General features: G+C 36.5%; 1 protein-coding gene across 2 annotated transcripts in view; it reads left to right on the plus strand.

The window, feature by feature from the left end:
• Positions 1-21,831, plus strand: part of USP9X (ubiquitin specific peptidase 9 X-linked) — a 102,557-nt gene that overhangs the window by 16,775 nt on the left and 63,951 nt on the right. For both annotated transcript variants that reach the window (XM_069784951.1, XM_069784952.1), the window contains exons 2-10: positions 8,019-8,272; positions 10,182-10,327; positions 10,644-10,723; positions 14,970-15,082; positions 15,869-16,087; positions 17,262-17,377; positions 17,616-17,867; positions 17,949-18,087; positions 19,681-19,833. In XM_069784951.1, coding sequence (XP_069641052.1) covers positions 8,177-8,272; positions 10,182-10,327; positions 10,644-10,723; positions 14,970-15,082; positions 15,869-16,087; positions 17,262-17,377; positions 17,616-17,867; positions 17,949-18,087; positions 19,681-19,833 — 1,314 coding nt within the window. In that variant the 5' untranslated portion in view covers positions 8,019-8,176. The remainder of the gene's footprint in view (positions 1-8,018; positions 8,273-10,181; positions 10,328-10,643; positions 10,724-14,969; positions 15,083-15,868; positions 16,088-17,261; positions 17,378-17,615; positions 17,868-17,948; positions 18,088-19,680; positions 19,834-21,831) is intronic.

Below are 21,831 nucleotides of genomic sequence, written 5' to 3' on the forward strand. Positions count from 1 at the left end.
TTTTCAAGATCTAGTAGAAGTTACATCTGTAGATTTCTCTGGATTCTTGATCATATCATCAAACTCTTTGAGTGCAACTTATCTGGGTTTTCTGATTTTAAAATATTTAGCATAAGTTGTTGTAATGTATTACATTATAAATATTGGAAACTGAGTTTTTTGTTATGACATTGCTGCATCTTTTGTGTTTAGATTCAGAGCAGAAATATTAATATCATGGCAGAAGAGGCTGAGATGTTTAACATTTAATGGTTTATATGGTGGTTGCTAGGATGTTTTCAATGTATTAATTATGAATGATAATCATATGTGTGTACTAGGAAATACATACTGGCTAAAAATTAAGGATAATCAATTAGAATAAATTTGGAGACCATGTATTAAATGAATTGCATGAAGAAAAAAAATTTTGGAATACATCATTCTGTTTTGTTAGTATATTGCAATATGTCAATCCAAAACTAAATTTTGTTACAAGTGCAAGAGAAGTGAGGTGTTGTTTTCTACCTGCGTTAGTATACAAACCTATATGTTCTCCTGAAACAGCTTTAAAGACTTGTTCCACTAGGAAACTGAACCTGTTGCTATCACTGTCCAGTTGATTTCTAAACCGCTACTAGATACTGTTATAACTAATAAAAAGAAGAATTTCAATGCTAGTACAGAAATATAGTTTACAAGTCTGCTCTTATGAAGAATATTAATTGTTAAGAGTTGTAGGCTGTATAGTGTGCATCCTCATGCAGAGAAAACACGGAGATGAGTACTACTATGTAAACTTGGGTGTCTGGTCTGTCTCTTTCAGACTTTGTAATACATCCCGTTCTGTACATTCCCAAAGCTTTTCTTTTCCCTTTCATAGCGTGCTTCAGCAACTAGTAGGAAGCCACTGATACTTCAATGCTCAGAAATTTTTAAATTTCCTCTATTCCCTAGTGCTTTGCTGTAAAAATTCATGTCTTGCTGAGAAAAGCCTTCATTACTTAAGTGAAATTAAGCCTATATTTTTTGCTACCCCTAATACTGAGAATGTATTTTGATTTTTCCCATTGACTTTTCAGCATCCAGTAATAACACTTCGTAGCAAAAAGGCAGAGCAGGCAAGTTGAATATGAAGTAACATTAAAAGTAATTATCCCTTTTTAAAATGAAGATCAAATCTTTTAAAAAAGGCCTAATGGTGTAACACCTCACAATTATTAGCATTTGGATTAATTCTTTAAGTAACAAACAGGGTTCTTAAAGTGTTCTGGACAGTGAACTTTGCTGTATAGCTTGGAGAGGTGGAACTATTACATACATTTTAGAATTGGATGAACAGCTTGAAGTATTTGATATGGCCATGACCAAACTACAGATTTAATAATCAGAAAGAAGGGACCAAGAGCATTTAATCAGTCTTTGGTGCAAACTTCGGACGTATTATTTTCTTGAAATAGTGCTAAGTAGACATGTTTTAATAATAATTGCTCCATAGATGATAATCAACTGCAAATGTATGTATTCCTTTTAATCTAAAGCGTTATTTAAGTGTAAACATTAAAACATGATTTGTCCTTGTTTATAGTGTTCTGCTGGGGCCTGTAAAGGACTGAGGTTGCAGTTGGACCTGCAGTATCAACTCAATCCTAATTGGCTATATTGCCAAGAACGCATATTTTGGGTTGCAGAAGGGCAGCCTCCTGCACAAATAAACCATAGCATAATTGGAAAAAAGCATACCATTGTGTTGCTTGGCAGCATGAGATTGAATCTGACTCTGTCTGAAACAAATGTACATACTGAAGTTCTTAGATCTGATTTTTTTTTTGTAATTTTAGTTTTGAGGTTGGTTCCTTGTTTGATTTTTTTTTTTTCCCCAAGAGATTAAATAATCCATGTGGTTTTGCTGTATGAAAAAAAAAAGAAATTGCTCTTTGTATCATTAAGCCTTCTATGTCTAGTTGTTTCGTTGGGGGTTTGGGGTTGTTTGGGTTTTTTTTAAATGATGGGACGGATACTGAATTCTCTATTCCTGTTCTGGAATTATGCCACATATATGAGTATTTTAGTTCTCTTAACACAGGGTGTAAATACGGAATTTTCATTTCTTTGAGGTCGTTGACCTTCATTTTCCCCAAATCTCATTCACATTAAGGCTTCAATCTTTGAATTTCCTCAGAACTTTAACTTTTCAACCAGACCTCCGCATAAGTTCCCCAGTGCTCTAAAATATGGGCAGAAGATAATAGGATCAGGCTGTAACACCTGTAAGTCTGTAATACAGATAATATTCATATTTGTTGCTCAAGGAGGAGGAAACATCATTGCTTAAAACTAGCATTTTCTGCAGCATTCCTCTGCGGTCTCTTCAGCATAGAATGCTGCGTAGCTGGTAGTTGAAGATCTGAATGCATTTAGATGTCTCCTTTGAGACATATTTATGGGGTTGAGAGTTGTGGTCCCTCTGCTTTGCCCTTGACCTGACAATAAGCGGTGATCCTTTCTTTTGAAAGTTGACTTTCTGTGCTTTTACTGCTTGCTTAGATTCATGTGAATGGTAGGTGTAGGAGCATGTTGTACAAAGTGAAGTTGCATACCATGAAGTAGATGTAGCTTAGCTACACTTAGTCTTAACACCAAACTTTGAAGTTTTGAAAAAAAAAAAAAATCCTGGAAGAACTGAAGTATGTTTCAGGACATCCCTCTTTATTTTGTCGCATGATATTATGGGCGAATAGAATTTACCTTTGCATGGATGTTCCAAAGTTCCAGAAACTTATGCTGTCAAATGTCTTAATTTCAGGTGTATGATGTAGAAAGAGGAATGAAAAAGGTTACTTGAAGTAACCTATTTCTCAATGAGAATAGTTTTGGTTCATAACAATTATAGTTACTCAAAATCTGTCTTTTACTGTATCACTTAGAAATTTATTGCTTTGAAATCATGTGTTGGAGCCTGATGCAGCTGACAAAGTCCCGTGTACACTCACTTCTTTACTAGGAGAAGGAATCTAAATTCATTGTAATATAAACTATTTGAAATAACCTTTTCTCTGATGGCTGCTTATCAGGTATTTTTTTAAACATTGAAAATTAAACACTTCTTGCTCTGCTGAATAGTAGCTTCATGACAAGTTTTTCATTAATTATTGAGTACATTTCAATTTTAGTGCATGTCAGTGTTAATGAGCAAATTTCTGGGACCACAATTTTTCTATTCTGATTATATAAATAATTTCCTCCTTCCTGAAAGACATGAGGCATGGAGGAAAAAGAAAGTTATAAGTGTGTAGGGGTGTGTATAGATTGTAACTACTGAATTAGGTCAGTGTTACAGTTTTGGGGGAGGTGTTTCTAGATGAGAAGGCGTTTTGATTGAAATAAAGGAATAGGGTAGAAGGTTAGATTCCTAAGTCTAGAATTTTTAGACTAGAATCATGTCATAACACTTGTGATGAGTCAGTATTTATTAGGATTTTAAGAAAGCAGTTCCCAGAATCCTATATGAAACAAATCTGATACTTATTCAACCTAAAATATGTATTGCTGCAGTTAAGCTTTTTTGCAGTACAGCACTTATGATGAAAAAGCACATTTTCTGTGAGATCCTGTTAAGATAGGAATGTCATTCCATAAATAATGCTGGAGAAAAAATAATTTTGTTTTTTCTTAGCATAGTTGTATGATTTTCAGAAAGCTCTGTTATTACATGTTGAGTAGACTAGTATCCTGGTCTGTTCATATATCCTATACATTGTTACACACTGCAGAGTAGTTTTTGTGGCATATATTCTCACTTGTATATACCCAGAAAACTTTAAATAAAGGAAAAAGAGGTCTGTGTCCCTAGATAGGGCTTAGGTAATGCGCATGAATAATAAATTGTATTTTGAGGTCTGCTGCTGTCATCTGTCGCCTTGCATTTGCTTTTTTCTGAGACTTTATATTGTAAGTAGCTAATTTAGGAGAAAGGCTGTATGTATTGGGGTATTTCAGTTACTTTTGAGGAGATGACTTTGAGAAACTTGGATAAAGCAGTTCTAGAAGTCAACTGTATTAGAACATGATGTATGTTCCTTGATCATTATATGCTAAAATGCCATCCTTTGTATTTGCTGTTACATATTACCCTGTAACAGAGTAATACGTACATACCTGCTTTTTATCTAGCACTTACCAAGGAACCTATGCCTGAAGCTTTTTTCCTGGCTTTTGGAAAGGTGCTTGATTTCTTTTCTTACCCAAACAAAATTAACCTCTTCCGCCGTACAGGCGTGAGGTTGCTGGTTGCTGGAAGCTGAGGTGAGGTTCAGATGTGCAGCTGTACTGAATGCTTGAGCCTGGAAGCAGAGGCCCATGGCAGAGGGCAGTGCAGTGTCCGGTGTCCTCTGCGCAGTCTGGTGCTCTGTTGGAATGCTACTTGCAGCGGGTGGTGTCTTCTAAATGGGGAGCATGCAGAGTCAAAAAAACTATAGTTGTCTTTTCTTGGTGTTACTAAAATTACAAGGAGTCAGGTGGAGCAAAAGCTGACCTTCACTTATAATTTAGTGGTGGATCCAGCGTGACATAAGGAGATGGCAAAAGCATGACGAATCAGAATTTGCTCAGTTGGCAATCAAAAGCAAATGGCAGTGGGATTTGACTCAGTCTTCATAGCCTTGTACATCAGATTAACAATGGAGTAGTGAGTTTGTCATTTAATAGGTGTCTGTCTCCATCTTGTCACTGTATCAAAACATCCATTCAAAGCTTTGGGTGAAAGCAATAGTTGTGGTTTTTTTTAACATGGCTTAATGTGCTGAATCCAAAATCAAATATAGTAGAAATGAGACCTATATAAAAATTAATATAGAGTATCCAGCTGGATACAGGCAGTTTGAATTGTTTCTGTTGGGCTGTCTGCTCAAAACCAAGGTGTTGCTGCATCAGTTTACATTTGTTTATAAATAATCAAATTAATTATAAATAGGTGTAAAGGCTATTCTTGAGGTGAGCCAAGCTGTACCTTTGTGAGTTTTAACTCTGAAAAATTCAAATTGAATAGTCTGAATTAAAGAATTGATGGGAATTTGAAATTTCGTGGTTAATCAGTTCTAGAGAGATTAAAGAAGTAGCATGTTCTCTGTGGGCGTGCAGTTTGATGTTTTTTCTAAAACATAAATGGTTAAATCAGTGGCTGAAAACAGGACTGGTAAACTGCTCCCTTCTAATACTATTTAAAATGCATAAATTGGATGATGAATTGTGCTTACAAAAACATGTTTGTATACTCTGTAAGAAGGAAAATACCTGAACAAGGATATCCTTGCAATTTAGAGTATGCAGGTACTACAAGAAGCAATCAGACCATTTATTGGAGATGGAGTGTTTCTACTTAGGTGCAGCATAACTTGAAGTTACTTTTGTATCTCTGAGGACATCACACAAATGGGGAGTTGGGGGGGAGAAGCGATGAACTCACTTAAGAAGTTGGACTTAGCTTATGCACATGTCCAAGCCAAGTGAACTTCTCTGGATGCCCTGAAATACACTTTTCTGGGAATGTAATTTAAGTAATATACATAGAGTATTGTGATTAGAGTCTTAAGCAAACAGTCACTGAATAAGAGGAAGAAAAAGATATGTTAGTCCTTTATGTAAATATTCTGTATTTACTAGTATCTACAAAATTCTGTATATTTTTGTTATGCAGATTTTGTTTTACTCTGAATTTACAAGATTTTGAATAAGTTGGTTATTTCATTAGTAGTTTTCTTGTATCTCCTAGTTAAATTATGTCACTGACCTTGAGCAGAAGGGAATTTACAAGCATGCTTTGCCAGACCCTTCAGCTAAGCACAGAGGCAAAATCTGAGGGTAAATCCACACTACTGTAAGTAAGTCTAACAGAAGAGCTGCAGTTTTGTCCTGGCTGTCTGGCTGGCATTGGGACGAGTATGCTCTGGCCTTGCAGTACACTAGTTCAGGTAATTAAAGAAGCTGAAAAATAATCATGGTCTTTGTAACTTTGTGAGGTTTTGTTGCTGTTGTTTCCATTAGTACTGTGAACTGGCTAACTTCGTGATAGTTCAGCCAAAAATATTAGAGTAAGAAAGAGATGAGATTGAAGCAGGTTGCGGTTGATGTAAGTTATTGTGGAACCACAGCTGCCAGTGGTCACTTCTTTTTGCAGTTTATGCAAACCTAGACCAGGATTGCTGCTGAAAGGAGCTGTTTCACCCTTTTCCTGCTTCTTTGCTACCTCACTCCTTGTGCCAGCACAAGTTTTGGTGTGGCTGTATTGTGAACTAGACCTGTTACAGAAGAATGGTGGTGATTAAGGAAGGTTTATTGTGGTGATAGTTGGCTTAGGACTGTTGAAAAGTACAATGTAAGTTGGTGGAAGTTTGATTTCATTGGTTTATGCAAGTATCTAAAAGCCTCAATCAGGTAGTGCAGGGGAACTGACTGCACTGAACTGCAGTAGACTGCTCTGTGTGTGTGTGTGTGTGTATATATGGCAGGAAACTTAGTTTTGCTAATATTTTCTACCTAGTGATCTTTCTAAACATCAATAGAAAACAAGTAAATACTCAGGAGGGCATTTTTAAAAAGAGCACCAATTAAAATAAGTTCATTTTAAAAATTGCATTTAAAAAAAATCAGTTTCTTCCTAAAGAAAATTTGAGTTGGTAATGCTTCTGTTCTGAACTTAGCAGACTTACTAAGCCCTATGAATATGAATTCTGAAGAGTGGGGATGGATTACAATTGCTTGTATCCAAAGAACACAGTTCTGTTCAGAAGTGAACATTATTTTGGTGACAATATTGGAGAACTCTAAATTTGTTGGTGCTGTTAATATTGGATTCTGCACAGGGGAGGAATAGTGTATTCAGTCAAAATTTTTATTGTATATATAATGGCTTGCAAATTTGCACGATTTAGGAAAGGATTTTAAAGTGTCTTGGAGAAAGATAACAGCATTGAAAAATAATTTGAGATGAGATGTCATAATAAAACACTTAGAAATATGCATAATGTTACAGCAGAAATCTTACTCTTAACTGGTTAACTTGAAGCTTTTGCTGGTTGAATCAGGAACTTAGCACTGCCAAATGAATCTTGCTGAAAGCTCATAGAATTCTTTCTACCACCCTCCTTGGCTTTTGAACTTCCTGAGTACTGTTGCTGTTGGTTTATGTGGTGCTTGGAAGTCTGAGTTGCTCTAGAAAATTACTTTTTGTCTTCTGTGGTTTTACAGTGCCCTGTGGTATAGAGTGGAATTGCTGTTATAACTTAACGCAACTTTTTATTTCTGTATTTAACACAATGAAGTTGAAATACGTAGTGATTATTGAACTGTTGGTATATCATGATTACAGGATCAACAAATAAATCTGATGTCAGAATTTTCTTAATATAATCCATAAAATCCATAAAATAGTTGGTGGGGATGTGGTGGGCTTTGTAGTCGGCCTGAAAGGCCAGTGGACCCAGGCTTTCATAGGCACGTGCTGGAAGAATGGAATACAGGTCAAATGCCCTGGGTAAATACTGATTTGCTAACAGAAGAAGTTTGGCTGCAGGGTCTCTATTAGTCTTAGCTGAGGTAGAATCAATCTCCCTCTGACATCTGCAGTAAGACAGTGTCAGGAGAAGAGTATTAGAAAGGATGACAAATCTGGCTGCTTATGCTCTTAACCAGGTCATTTCTACATAGATCTTGATAGCACCTTGAATTCAAATTGAAAATCTACTATAACAATTCAAGCACAACAGAGTCAGAGTAAACAGCTGCATTTTGGATGCATGTCAGTTTCTCAGTGGTATAGAGGTAATTATCAGTGTAATTTTTACTTAGAACATTAAAATTGTGTTAAATACTTCAAATGTTACCTTCCTTTGATGTCAGTTGTACTCAATAAAATGAAACACTAAGTCTAAAATAAAAGATTCTTTATAGCAGTGTATTTGTTTTTGTAGTGATCTTTTTCAGGTATGGATTACTTTATCGGCATGTGTCAATATAGCATGTTGTCTTTTTTTTTTTTTCAGTTTATGCAATGGTCTCTGCAAGATGGCATGTTCTTGAGTTGGAGCTTTTTAAGGCAAGCATATGCTGGTACTTCAACTTTACTAAGTGGACTATAATTTCTTCTCTCGCAACAACTACCTAAGCAGACAAAATTGCAAAGATCTGCCCTGTGTCGAGTATGACAGCCACGACTCGTGGCTCTCCGGTAGGAGGGAATGATAGCCAGGGCCAGGCTCCTGATGGACAGTCCCAGCCTCCCCTCCAGCAGAATCAGGTATGATATTAACAATCAAATTGTCTAAAAATAAAGCGTTTAGTACTTTAGAAATAGTGTTTCTGAATTATTTGAGTTTGTGTATTCCTAGAGATGTCTAGTTAAGTTAGGTATCTTTTTGTGTGTGTCTGGAAGTACGAAAAGATTTTGAGGGATGAAGGTAGTGCTATTGGCAAAGTAGATACAGTTAGGGAGCACTGCATTGCAAAAGATGCTCCCTTTTCAAGCAGTGGCATAGTTCTTTCAAGCATACGTATTTTGGATAAGAAGCCTTCAATCAATAATTTCAGAAGCTTCCTCAGAACCGCACTGTAGACTTAACCTGCCACAGATTGGTAAAACTACACTCTGAGAGTTCGGTTTATGCTCAGTTCTGCAAAAGCACTTTTTGGATAAAACAGCTTATGAGTGGGTATCAGCTCTTTAAGACCAGCTTCATCTAGGTCTCTGTTCATTGTACTAGACTCCCTAAACAACGTGGCACGTTTCTGTCAAGCAGGTTATCCTGATTTCAAAAAATAAGCAAAAACTTGCAAATACTACATCATAACGTGATGATTCTTTTTTGCTTGGGAAAAAAAAATCAGAAAAGATGCTTTTAAACAGTGCAGCCAAACCCATTTAAAAGAAAAACTACACTGTCATTTAATTCAGTTAGAAGATTATGTTTGTTTAATATCATAAGGTTTAATGTTGCTATTTCCTGAGAATGAATTGTTCTTTGGAACATGTGTGGTGGGCTGACCCTGGCTGCCAGGTAAGCCCCCACCCTATTGCTCACTCTCTCCGCCTCAGTGGGATGGGAGAGAGAATCGGAAAGGAAAAGTGGGAAGTTCTATAGGTTGAGATAAAGGCAGTTTAATAAGTGAAGGGATAATGGGGGAAACAAGTGATGCAAATGCAGTCACTCACCACCAGCTGATGGATGGCCAGCTAGTCCCCAGGCAACAGCTACCTTGGAAAAAAACTCCCCCTCTGTTTTATGGTCAAGCTTGGCATTGTATGGTATGGAATATCTCTTTGGTCAGCTCAGGTCAGCTGTTCTGGCTGTGTCCCCTCCCAGCCTCTTGCCCACCTCCAGCCTACTTACTGCTGGGGGGCAAAGTGAAAAACACAAGGCCTTGAATCTGTGCAAGAGCACTATTCAGCAACAGACAAAACACTAGTGTGTTATCAATACTATTTTGGTTACAAATCCAAAACCCAACACCATACAGGGTGCTGTGAAGAAAATTAACTCCATGCCAACCAGACCCTGTACAACATATGAAGAATGTTCTTGAGGTTTTGGTCCTCTCTTGTCCTCCTAAATCTTGCTGTTCTGATTTGAATCTTTATTATTGTCAGTTCGTACTATTTCTATATACAAATAAGCATGCATCTACAAAATGCATTGTGTTTTGCATGGCCCATGAAAATGGGCTTAACTAGTCATGTTCTTGGAGGTTGGTTAGTAGCCAACTTTAGTAGTGTGTTACTCATTTTTAGCAAACTTCTTCTAAAAAATGTTTTTCATGTTGGTTTTCTTCTGTGGTGTTGCTGAAGTTTGTCTTTCTACCTAAAATAGTCATATTTTCTGCAGAAGATTTGTAAAAACTGGAGCATCTGTATAGTCGTTTATTTTCACCTTCTAGATAAGTGGTCTGCTGAAAGTAGAAGTTTGTTACAAAAACCTCCCACTTTCCTCAGTGGGAAAGTAGCTTAATTTTTAAACTGTTGAGATAAAAAGCATACAGCACATTTTATGCTCTATTTTTTGTTAATTTGAAATCAAATGGGTTTATTATATTTTATGATGACAGGTACTTACTTCAAGTGATTCTTTGAAACACAATGTGAAGCAAAAATGCCAAAATAAGTGGCACGTAAGTGCAGTCAGTATTTAAAGTATTTTCCATACCAATTTTAGACTTCTTCACCTGATTCATCCAATGAGAACTCCCCAGCTACCCCGCCTGATGAGCAGGGCCAAGGAGATGCTCCACCCCAGCTTGAAGATGAGGAGCCTGCATTTCCACACACAGACCTGGCAAAGTTGGATGACATGATTAACAGGTATTTTCACACTTTTTTCAGAGGGTGTAGATTATTTGTGCAAATATCTTGATAGTGGAATCACGATTCTTGCATCTTTGTTTCACTGGATTTCTTGAAATACTTTTTTTATTGAATTAGAATTGCAAAGAGAGAGGCTCAAATCAGAGTTTGTGTGGTGGTTTTTGTTTTTTTTTTTTTTTAATGAAGTGCTTATCAGGGCCTTTAAAAATGTATATTCTTACCCTATATTAAAAGCATTACAAAGGGCAAGGATTCTTGATTTTTAAGCAGCACAATTGAAATACAGGGGGGTTTGTTTTGTTTTTGAATATAGGCCTCGATGGGTTGTTCCTGTATTGCCGAAAGGGGAATTAGAAGTTCTTCTAGAAGCTGCTATCGACCTAAGTAAAAAAGGTAAGCTGAAAAGACAGTTAATGATTATTGGGCCAGTGTGTAAAGTCTTTTCTTGTTCATTTGAATCCCTGGTGGAGGCTTAAAAGTTTTTGTTTCTTTTACAACCTTGGTCCTGAAGATTGTGTCAGAGTGGTATGCAGAACTTTTGTAGATCAGTAATTTTAGAAAGCCATCAATGTAGTTAGAAATTAGGTGCCTTAGCATGTGTAGGGAAGTTGAATAAGCTCACAGCAATAGAAATCTTGTCATTCCTGTCCTACCTGTTTTCTGTATTCACTTTGATATCAGACCTAGTGGGTTTGGTCTTTATAACAGATACTAAAACTCAAAAGAATTCTATTTTTTAAAAAACAGGCTATTAACCTAGCTTTCCAAATGTCTTGCCGTAATTTTTTCTTCAAATTTGCCATGCACGTACTTTTGAGAATATTAGAGAAAAGTTAGAATTTTAAACAGCGTGACTTAGACTAATAATTCTACCATTTTGCTTGCCATCTGACTTGCCTAAAAGAAGGAGGGTTCCATGTCAGGACTGTGTATGTGTTTGATAAATTGTACTAGTCAGATTGACAAGTTCATTGTGTGTTCTGGAAAGTTCCGTTCTCCTGGAAAGTTGCTTTGGTCTCCTATTCAGGTCAGTATTTGTTGCCCCAGTATTTGAGTAATACCAGAAGTCAGATCAAAATATTTTTCTGGGGTATCTACGCTTACCAGCTAGTTGTGTTTCAAATATAGTGACATACAAAGTGCCTGTTCTTTACTTTTGCATAGCTGGACCAAGATGACTTCACTTCCACGTCAATAAAGGTTATTCTTAGGCAGTTTTAAGAATAAAAACCTGATTGTGGTCATGATATTCTGGGTTATCTGTATTGTTTTCTTAAGTCTTTTTTGCTCTGGAGCACTCTCTGGAGAAACAAAAGTTACGATGCACCTTTGTGATCCAAAACAAGATAATGACATGTTGTTGCCAACACTGATTTCAGCCGTAGTTGCACTTGGAATTGGCTTCTTTGCATGTAGCTAGGTCTGGCAGGAATCCTAAGGTGAGTGTAGAATTTTCAAGTGATCGCATCTCTTCAGGGACAAAAGAAATGCCAACTTACGGAAAGAAAATGCAGCCATCTTTTTGTCTGGGCTGTTGGAACAGCGCAGTAAAAAAATTCTCTGCTTGTGATTTGTGAGAGAGAGGAGATGTATGTACTGCCAGCTGTGAAGTCATCTTTTTAAAAAAAAAAAAAAAAGAAAACAAAAAACTGTCAATGCAATGAAGTAATAAGAGCAGAATGAGATTTTTGGCTACTCCTAACATCAGCGTACCTTTCCAAAGTGTCAGACTTAATTGAAAGTTCCCAAACAAAAAGTTTTCTCTTTTTCCTCTTGAAGTTGTGAAAAACAGTGGAAATCTATTCATATGCTTTATGCACTTCAGTTTTTATTAAGTTTTTGATGTCCAATTCTGAAAAGGGCTTCTGCATTGCTATCTAATTATTCTTCCTCTTGCCCTCTAGATGAATTCCTATGTGTGTACTTATGCAAGGATTATTGGCTAAGGAGAAAATGAGGAAAGCTGTTAGAGGTAGTTGTTCGTTAACTGTTATCTTTACAGTTACATCCTATATTTTTTTTTCCTCGCTACTTGAAGTTACATGATGGTTCTTTTTTAAATCACTGCCAGTGCTTGAGGAATATGATAGGGTGCTCACTTGGTAGAACTGACACTATTTTGGTAGCTCAAAACTTGGCGGACACTGTTTCAGAGCTGTGTATGTATAGAGAAGTAATACAAATGATTCTGTTGTGTACATTTCTTAACAGATCAAAAATGTGTTCCATGATCTGAGTAAGATCTAAAGTTGGACACCTTGCTACCTCTCTAAGGGCATTTTTCTTAATCTGAGGAGTTCTGTTTCAAAAGGGGAGAACTGAAAGGAGAAATTGAAAAATAACCAGCTGTTGAACTACATAAATTTTATATTGCAGTCTGTAACTCATTTAGATTGTGAAGCAACAAAACCTAAAAAGAGCCCAGTAAATTTTTTTATCAAGCACCATTTTCTAGTGGTTAGGATTCTAAAGTAGCTTTTATTCCTAACAGTGCTAGTGGCCATCGGCATTGGCATTCTCGAGTGACTCTGGGGTAACTGCTGTCTTTCTGACCCTGTTTATAAAATAAGAGTGATATTTGCATCCTCTTTAAATCTTTTCAGGAACTGAAATTGAAAGGGACATAACTGAACTGAAAGTACTTGTAAGAATTAAATGTCATCATTACCACCTTCAAGTGCAAGGAGCAAATTTGACAAGAGTAGTATGAATCCTGTCTAGACTGTGACTTATATTATTCCTGGCAGATGCATTTATTTATGGAAGATTATCTTTTTATGTGTAGGCATCAGTGTATTATTCTTTGTTAAGCAAACCATGAGACTGTCAAATGATAGTCTAGAGTTACTTGCTAATAGAAGAAAATCTATTTGAAAAATAGCATTTAATAGCAAGACTGATGTTTATCTTTACAACAATTCTGGAATACTTATGAAGCGTTTTGAGTAATGAGATTTGCTCCAGAAATAAATGTCATAATGCTATAAATTTAAAAGTAAAAAAAGTTGTTAGTTTTAGGTTTTTGGTTTTTTATAGGCTAGAATATTCTCCACTCTTTCTTTCAAAATCCCCTCAACAACTCTGCATTGCTCCGCCTTTGTTGTGGGTTTTATTGCTCCTAACGTTTACATTCAATTTTTAACATGCTGCCAGAACTTTCCAATGTGACAAATGCAAGCAAGACGCAAGGCAGCTTTTGAATTTGTAGCTTGTTTAAACTGAAATGAGATTCACTGCATAACTTAAACCTTCAACCTTAATCCCAAATCTTTGTTTTTGATGAATTACAAAGGCTTACAGAGTGGGAGAGAGTAGAGAGGCAGGCCCTAGAGCCTCAAAAAAAAAAAAAAAAAAAGTGTGCGTGTGCATGAGCACACGTGCATCCAAAAGCTAGGCAGCCCAATAATGGGAGTTGTTTCCAGCATCCTCTCTAAAGACCATCTCTCTCTGGATAATCCATCTGCATGTCTATGGGATCACCCTTGAGTTCCTTACTGAAGCTGTATCTTCTGCATTTTCTTGAAATGGTTATTTTTAGCCATCTGTCTAAAGCAAGGACAGCAGATTTGTGTCGTCATGCTCCAAAGTTTCTTAGCCAGGTACGTGGGCTAGAACCAATTCAGTGAAATGAGTTACAGCAGGGTCAGTGCAGTATCTTGGTGTAGAAGGACACTCATGCTCCTGATGATTAAGAGTTACTGAAAGTCTGCCAGAATCTGTGAGTACCATGTGTATCCATTGTGCCCATAGGCAAGTGTGGGTTTCCCCAGAGCTTATTAGCTCCAGGTCACTGTCAATTCTGCAGGGTCTGAGCCAGCCCTTGGCAAGCTGCTGGATGGTTTCTGTGCTGCACTTCCTGAGGCTCCAGGTTTGGTGGGGGCTTTGCTGGCACAGCACCGCAATGGTGTGTGGAGCCAGCTCAGCTCTAGAGTTGCAGCTACAAAAGTTGTGTGTCCAAAGTCCTGGAGAAGAGGAGCTGAGTGATTTTGTAAATAACTCCAGAGCTTTAAAATAGCTAAAAGAAAAGTATGGAGCACTCTAATTTTAAACTTGACATATTGTGGCTGCAAAGGTTTATGACAGTGTTGGGGTCTAGGTGTGTTGGATCCTGACAGCAGAATTACAAGAAACTGTACTTCAGGTGAGGGTGAGAGACAGAAGGATTCATGTTTATTTTTGCAGGTTAATTGTGTCTGGGAAGCTGAGCAGGTCTCACCCTTTCTCCTCTTCACTCACTGAGTTTTACTGGTAGCAGCTAAATAAGAAAGAACATAAATGCATGTATACTGGAAGAATGGAAAATAACAATTGTACTTATTTTTGCTATTATATCTCGAAGTGTTACAAGCATGAAAAAAAGGCCAACCCGATCACATGTTTTTAAAACAATTTAAGTATTATCTAAAGGAGTGCAGTTCTTGAGGTGGCTTTACTAGAACATTCATCTGTCAGGTTTTTGTCCATTCAAGCTTACCTAAGTTTGTCTTCATCCAGCACTTTTCTTTTTAAAATAATTCTGAAACTTTAAACACCACCTTTGAAGTCCAAATCACTGCTTTCGATATTTAAAAGTTCATGTAACTACTAATGAAATTGCATATCTAATAGTTTGGTTTTTTCCTTTTCTATTTTAAAATAGGCCTTGATGTCAAAAGTGAAGCATGCCAGCGATTTTTTCGAGATGGGTTAACAATATCTTTCACAAAAATCCTTACAGATGAGGCAGTGAGTGGCTGGAAGTTTGAGATTCATGTGAGTTTTTAAAGTTTTGTTTCTAAAAAGCATAGTAATATAAACGAGGAACAAGATTGCCTTTGTGACTATGAGGAGACTGCAGAGACTGCATCTTAGTTTTGAAATTCACCTGAACAGAGAAGTGAGAAAATTCTTGTATACATGGCTTGGGGGGGGGGGGTGGGGAGTCATCCTTCTGTCATTGTTTCATCTTATTGCCTCTGGTGTTTCTGGAAGGAAATAAAACATGAGAGATGATCTGGGGGCAGTGGAACTTTGTATGTTCAGTAGTGCAGCTCTTTTGTTAAGCAGGCTGTCTTTGGCCAGATGTCTAGAGACCTGCTTATTTTTACATGCATGCTAGGACATGAAAACTTACCTTTTTAGTAAAAGCTTTTAGCAACCTGCTAACTTCTGAATGTTTGTAGCAGCTGCGTGAGTATAAAAACTACCTGTTGGATAGCTAGTCAGATGCCAAATGAGGAACTGTAAAGATCTTCATAAGCAAATTAAAATCTGTGAGAGAAATGGGTGAAAGAAGGAAAAGTTAGTAGTTCAGTGGTGATTCACAAATGTCTCAAATAACCAAAAATATGTATCTTTTTCCTAAATGTAATTTTTAGCTGAAAACAGATAGTTTAAAGTTTGTTTAAAACCTCTATTGGAGGAAGCACAAATTAAAATACAACATTGTAAAACTCTTATGCAACTCTGCATGTTAGGTACAAATGGTTCAGAGTTTATAGTTCATATTCATTGTAGAGTCACCTGCCACATTCTTGGTGGTTATTTTTTTCTTAATAGAGATGTATTATTAACAACACTCATCGACTAGTGGAACTCTGTGTGGCCAAGCTGTCCCAAGATTGGTTTCCCCTTCTTGAACTTCTTGCCATGGCCTTAAATCCTCACTGCAAATTCCATCTATACAATGGTACTCGTCCCTCAGAAACAGTTCCTGCAGGAGTCCAGCTCGCTGAAGATGAACTTTATGCCCGTCCTCCTGACCCACGATCACCAAAGGTGTGAGAGCATTTTCATACCTGTATTTTTATGTAGTGTTACCTAATTATACAGTAGCAATAGAAAAGTGTTTTTAGGGGGGTGGGGGAGATCCGCCTTCATTCTCTATATCCCTAAGATGTTCTGCTGCTTTTGACACTTAACTGATCATGTTTTAGTATACATTTCCCCTTCTAACTCTTTTCAGTCTTTGGTCCACAACCAAACTGTGTCATGTGTTTCTGTGGTAAGCTGGCACAACTCTGTTGGAATGCCATTCCCACTGTGTTAATTAGCTAGCTTGTATTTGCCAGTTGATGGATTTACCTTCTTACTCCACATGATTTTGTAGGTAACATATTTTGAGGAGGAGATAATGTGATATAGCAGAAATTTTCTCTCCCTTTTCTTATAGTTCCCAAAGATGGGAGAAATGTTTTTAATTGGACACAGGGTGCTAGTGTCAGTGTGGTTTTGGGTTTGGGGGTTTTTTGTTCGTTTTTTGTTTTGGTTTGTTTTTTGGGTGGTTTGGTGGGGCTTTTGGGGTTTGTTTTTTTTTGAACTGACTGTGCAGATTAATAATTGTTTTGGTTCTTGGGTCTGAATTTTTCAGAATTTTGCTCCAAATGGCATTGGTACAACTTCAGGAGCTAACTGAATTACATTTTTGTTGCTTTCTTCCTTTTTCTCCTTTATAGTAGAACTGCTAGCTATTGATACATAAGAACCAAAGATAAAGAACTTGGTGTCCTTGGACTTCCTTGCATTGCTAACCGTGTTTAGAAGAATGTTATTTTGCGTTCTTACTGCTTTTTTTTATGCAGCATTATCACATCCAGGACCAGAAAAAAATACTAGAATCGTCGTGCTTTCTGTAGTAACTTAGCAGCCAAAGCTGAACCTGAAGTATAGTCATTTTTATTCCCATATATTTGATAAATTTCTTTGAATAACATCTATATGGCATCTGTTCTTTGATATGGTAACAGGAAAGATCTTGTTGCCTATTTTGAAGCATTTCCTTAAAACTGAATATTTCAGCTACATAGGCAAGTTCACTGTCAAGTCTATTACCTTCTAACAGTGCATTGTGTAAGGATGTTTTTAAAGCAAGTTTTGTTACTAACTGGTACTTGAAAGTATTTCTAGATGGTAATTTGTAAATGTCAGAAAATAACTGTTTACTATATTGCAGGGTTGGCTCGTAGATCTTATCAACAAGTTTGGCACGTTAAATGGATTTCAGATCTTGCATGATCGCTTCATGAGTGGATCAGCATTGAATGTTCAGATAATTGCAGCTCTCATCAAGTAAGTTTTTAAAAAATAATAGTTTACATATTTGGAAAAGTTGGACTAAGTATAAGATATTATGTGAGCGCAAAGCTTGAAGCACTTTTCTTGAAGCACTTCCCCTCACTCCATCTCTTAACTAGTTGTGTTTACCTTCAGAATTTCATGTGATTGTAAATAGACTTGAGTTTGAATTGCTCCTTACTATCTTAATATTACACAACTACTGATTATGGCCCTTTTTCTTTCTTTTTAGGCCATTTGGACAATGTTACGAATTTCTAACATTACATACAGTGAAGAAATATTTCCTTCCAATTATAGAAATGGTTCCACAATTTTTAGAAAATTTAACAGATGATGAACTGAAAAAAGAAGCAAAGAATGAAGCCAAAAACGATGCTCTGTCAATGATAATCAAATCTTTAAAGAACTTAGCTTCAAGAGTTCCAGGACAAGAAGAAACTGTAAAAAACTTAGAAATATTTAGGTTAAAAATGATACTTAGGTAAGATGCTACTCCTAATATGATACGCCACTGCTGACTTTTTTTTTTCCCCACACTTCTTACATTTAATTTCTCTTACAGGTTGTTACAAATTTCTTCTTTCAATGGTAAAATGAATGCACTAAATGAAGTTAACAAAGTAATATCCAGTGTGTCATATTATACTCATCGGCATGGTAATCCTGAAGAGGAAGAATGGCTTACAGCTGAAAGAATGGCAGTAAGTTCTCCTCTTCACCGAAATTCATTGAATAGATTTTCTTTCTCCTTATTACTTTACTTGTAGAAGTAGCTATATATTATGGATCCTGCACAATTTTCATATCTAGTGTTACAAACAGTAGGTATCATGTGATGGTAATAAGTCACTTCGGTAGTAGTCTTTCTGTGAAAAATTGCTGTATTTGTTTCAGAGGTGCTGTTGAGAATTATTTTCAGTGCTGCTAAAAAAAAAATGCTTTAAAAATGGAACCTTGAATATATAGTTTTTATGTAGTATTTTAAAAAACCAAAACAAACAAACCTAGGTGAAAGAGGTGTGATTCATTTGAAACTTTAGTGCCACTGTACCTAAAAAAATAAATATTCATTTAAGTAAGGATCCAGTCTGTTTTTTGTGCTTCAAGTAATTTTTTTTCATTAGAGTTCTAAGTGAGTACTCTGCTTTTCACACTTCAGAAGCTGGATTCTGTGGTACAGAAAGTTCTAGATACCACATTTTTATTTATTTAATTTTACATACTTTGAATACTGTTTCGTGCTTGAGTGCATATGTAGGGAACTATTAAAATGAGTATTTATGAAGTTAAAGTAGGGACAGTTTTAATCTTTGAAATTTAATTGTTAAGTGATTTTTGCACTGTTCTGTCCCATCTTTGTGACTGGCTACCTGTTGTGAGGCTTATAATCTACAAAAGGACTGCTGACAAAAAAAAGACGACTGCAGTTTGACTAAAAAGTCAAAAAAAGCAGTAGGAGGAAGTAGATCTCTTTTTTTACGTACTCCCTATAGTTTGGCATCTCAGACAAGACCTCTGTTTTTAAATAAAAACTTCCAAATTTAAGTATTTCACGAGACTAGCTTGAATGTTGTAAGTCTGTAATCAAGGACAGTGTTGGAAGGTAGGATGCTGTGTACGTTTGTTTTCTTTTTCAGTGCTCAGAGCACACACTGCTTTGCTTCAGTTGGAACAAAAAATACATGACACTAGTCTGCTGTCAATGACACCGCTGAAAAAATTGTATCTACTTAAATATGGCTTGAATATTTGCCTCTAATTCAGTTAGACACATTTTAAAAAAACCCTATAAGTGGCAGTACTTAATCTAACCTTTTTATATTTCAGTCCTTCCTTATGGCCTTTTTATGTGATACGCTGTAGGCATACCAGTAAAGCTAGAAGTGTCTTAAACAATTTGGTTTTGATATTTAATGATTGTGAATTGGAAGAGAAAAACTTTGTTCCTTGAATAGAAGAGTTAAGTGTTCTTCCCATTGGCTTTTTATGTTTGAAGTTGTTTGAACATTTTTATGCTTTGAATTCATGTTTTTAATATGCCTGAAAAAATATTTCCCCTTAAGATATCACAGTGACTAGCATATTGGATTATTTAAACTGCTGATTTTTTTTTTTAAAGAGGAAATTATAGATAAATACCTTCCTCTTGAGCTGTACCTTTCTCATGTCTCCCAGTTAGAATATTGTATACAAAGTCATTAATCTGTAACAGGTTGAAATTTTTCTTTTTACCTTACATATCAGTGATAGCACTTCAATAATTTGAGATGGCACTACTTTCTTTTTATATTCAGGAATGGATCCAGCAGAATAATATTTTATCAATTGTCTTGAGAGATAGTCTTCATCAACCTCAGTATGTAGAGAAGTTAGAGAAAATTCTCCGGTTTGTCATCAAAGAGAAGGCCCTCACTTTGCAGGATCTTGACAACATTTGGGCTGCACAGGTAAAGAATTCAACTGCTTGTCTGCTACTGCACAGGAGGGATCTTGTTATATGTCGTGTATTGAGAAGATGACCTGTGCTTCTTTTTCTCCATGTTAGACAGAACTAAAGAAAAAACTTGAAATCAAATGGTGTTGGTTTTTGGGGTCCTGAATCTCAAAATTGTCTTATCGAATGTCTTTGGTGGAAGGGGTCAACTACACCTGTATGTAAAGTCTAAAGGAATGGGTCAGAACATGGTGCAAAGATTATCCTTTCTAAGTATTAAGGAACCCTCAATGTTGAGTGAAGTCTAGATTATGAAAGAACATGATACATGATGACTTAATATTTTTAAATGCATTAAGAATGTGTATTGCTAATCTCCGAGTTCATGACAGTTCTATAAATTTTTTCTGGGTAAAGTGCTGTTAGTAAGGCTTCTAATAATGCCTGTTCTGGAAGTTGTTTAATAGCAAATTCTTTCCTTTGTGTTGTAATGATTATTTTTGAAAAACTACAAGTTTTGCAATATTGGCTTGTTTTACTTAAATGATCGGTGAAGCTGGGCTTCCTAGCTGTGGGCTGCATGACTTTAGCACACATAATGGGCAGCTGAAGAGACAAAATCATTATTAATTGTTGAGCAGGCAGAAAATAAAAGGTCATTTTAGGATAGAAACAAGCATGAGTACATATATCCTTGTTCATAAGTAATGGGTAGTGAAACTCCAACTTAATTGTAAGCCCTTAGGCCAGTCTTTCAAATGTGAGAAGGCTAAAATGTAGTTTCCAAGATAGAGGGCTGTACTGGTTTTGGCAGGAATATAGAGTTAAATTTCTTTATAGTAGCTTATATGAGGCTGTGTAGGTAAAGCAAAAGATTTACCTGTGAAACTCTTTATCTCAACCTGTGAGTTTTTTCACTTTTACCCATCCCACTGTGGAGTGGAGAGTGAGCGAGCAGCTGTGTGGTGCCTAGTGCTTAGCTGGGGTTATATCATGACAAGGGTTAGTATGGGAATTGGGTAGTGCTATATCCCTAGTTTATGTGTGTTCACGCTCTTCTGAAACTCGAACAGTTGGGTTTCAGTGGACTTACCCATGTGTCCCTATTTTCAGGCATGCTATTTTCAGGTTATGTTTAAAACACTTGGGACTACAGGTGATGTAGTGGAGGGTTGACTTGAGATCTCTGGTGTTGCAACTAACTTCATAATCTCTAGACTTCAATTCCAGCATGATAGTAAATGCACAGGCTGAAACTCAAGAAAGTTTTTATTTTCTCGTTATCCCTAAGTCCTGTTTAAAAAAGTACATCATTTAACAGAGCAGTACGCAGATTACTTGAATTAAGGTCTGTGATCATACTGCTAGTTTTCAGCTTGTGGTCTGTAGACCTCTCCAGACTGTAAGAAGTCTGTGGGGGGAAAAAAAGACTTTGAGAAGTTAGTTTGCTGTTTACTAGGCTTGCATTAGCTATATTAGACACTCACCTTTTATAAGGAGGGGAAAAAAAAAAATCTGAAATTTGGAAAAAAGTCTTCCAAGCAATTATGTTACTCATAGTGCCTAGAAATGGGACATGTGGGTAAGCTAGTTTAAGCCAAACTTTTTACCCTTCCAGAAAAGAGTGAACAAGTGGTGCAACCCTTAAAAGACAGGGATAGCCCACCCCAACAGTTGTAAAAAACCCCTTAGGAATAAATCTCCCATGCCCTCAAATACCAAGCTTACTCTGCTCACTTCTTATGCTTTCAGTTAGGTAGTTGCTGCAGTGTACTTGCTGTAGTTTTGCCCTGTATTTTTTTTGTGTGAAAGTTGAATTCAGTAAGTCTTGGCCATGGAATTAAAATAGACTAAAAGGTAAGAATACCAAAATCTGCTAATACAGAATGATTTTCACCAACTTCACTACTCCCTGTGTTTAGTAGTTTTTAGAAGTTATTATTAAATGACTGCTTCCAAGAGCAGCTGGAGCATGAAATTCAGTAGTGAGGAGTTGATTTACTGTGTAGCT

This window comes from Haliaeetus albicilla, chromosome 6, assembly GCF_947461875.1.
Source record: "Haliaeetus albicilla chromosome 6, bHalAlb1.1, whole genome shotgun sequence".
NCBI classification, from domain to species: domain Eukaryota; kingdom Metazoa; phylum Chordata; class Aves; order Accipitriformes; family Accipitridae; genus Haliaeetus; species Haliaeetus albicilla.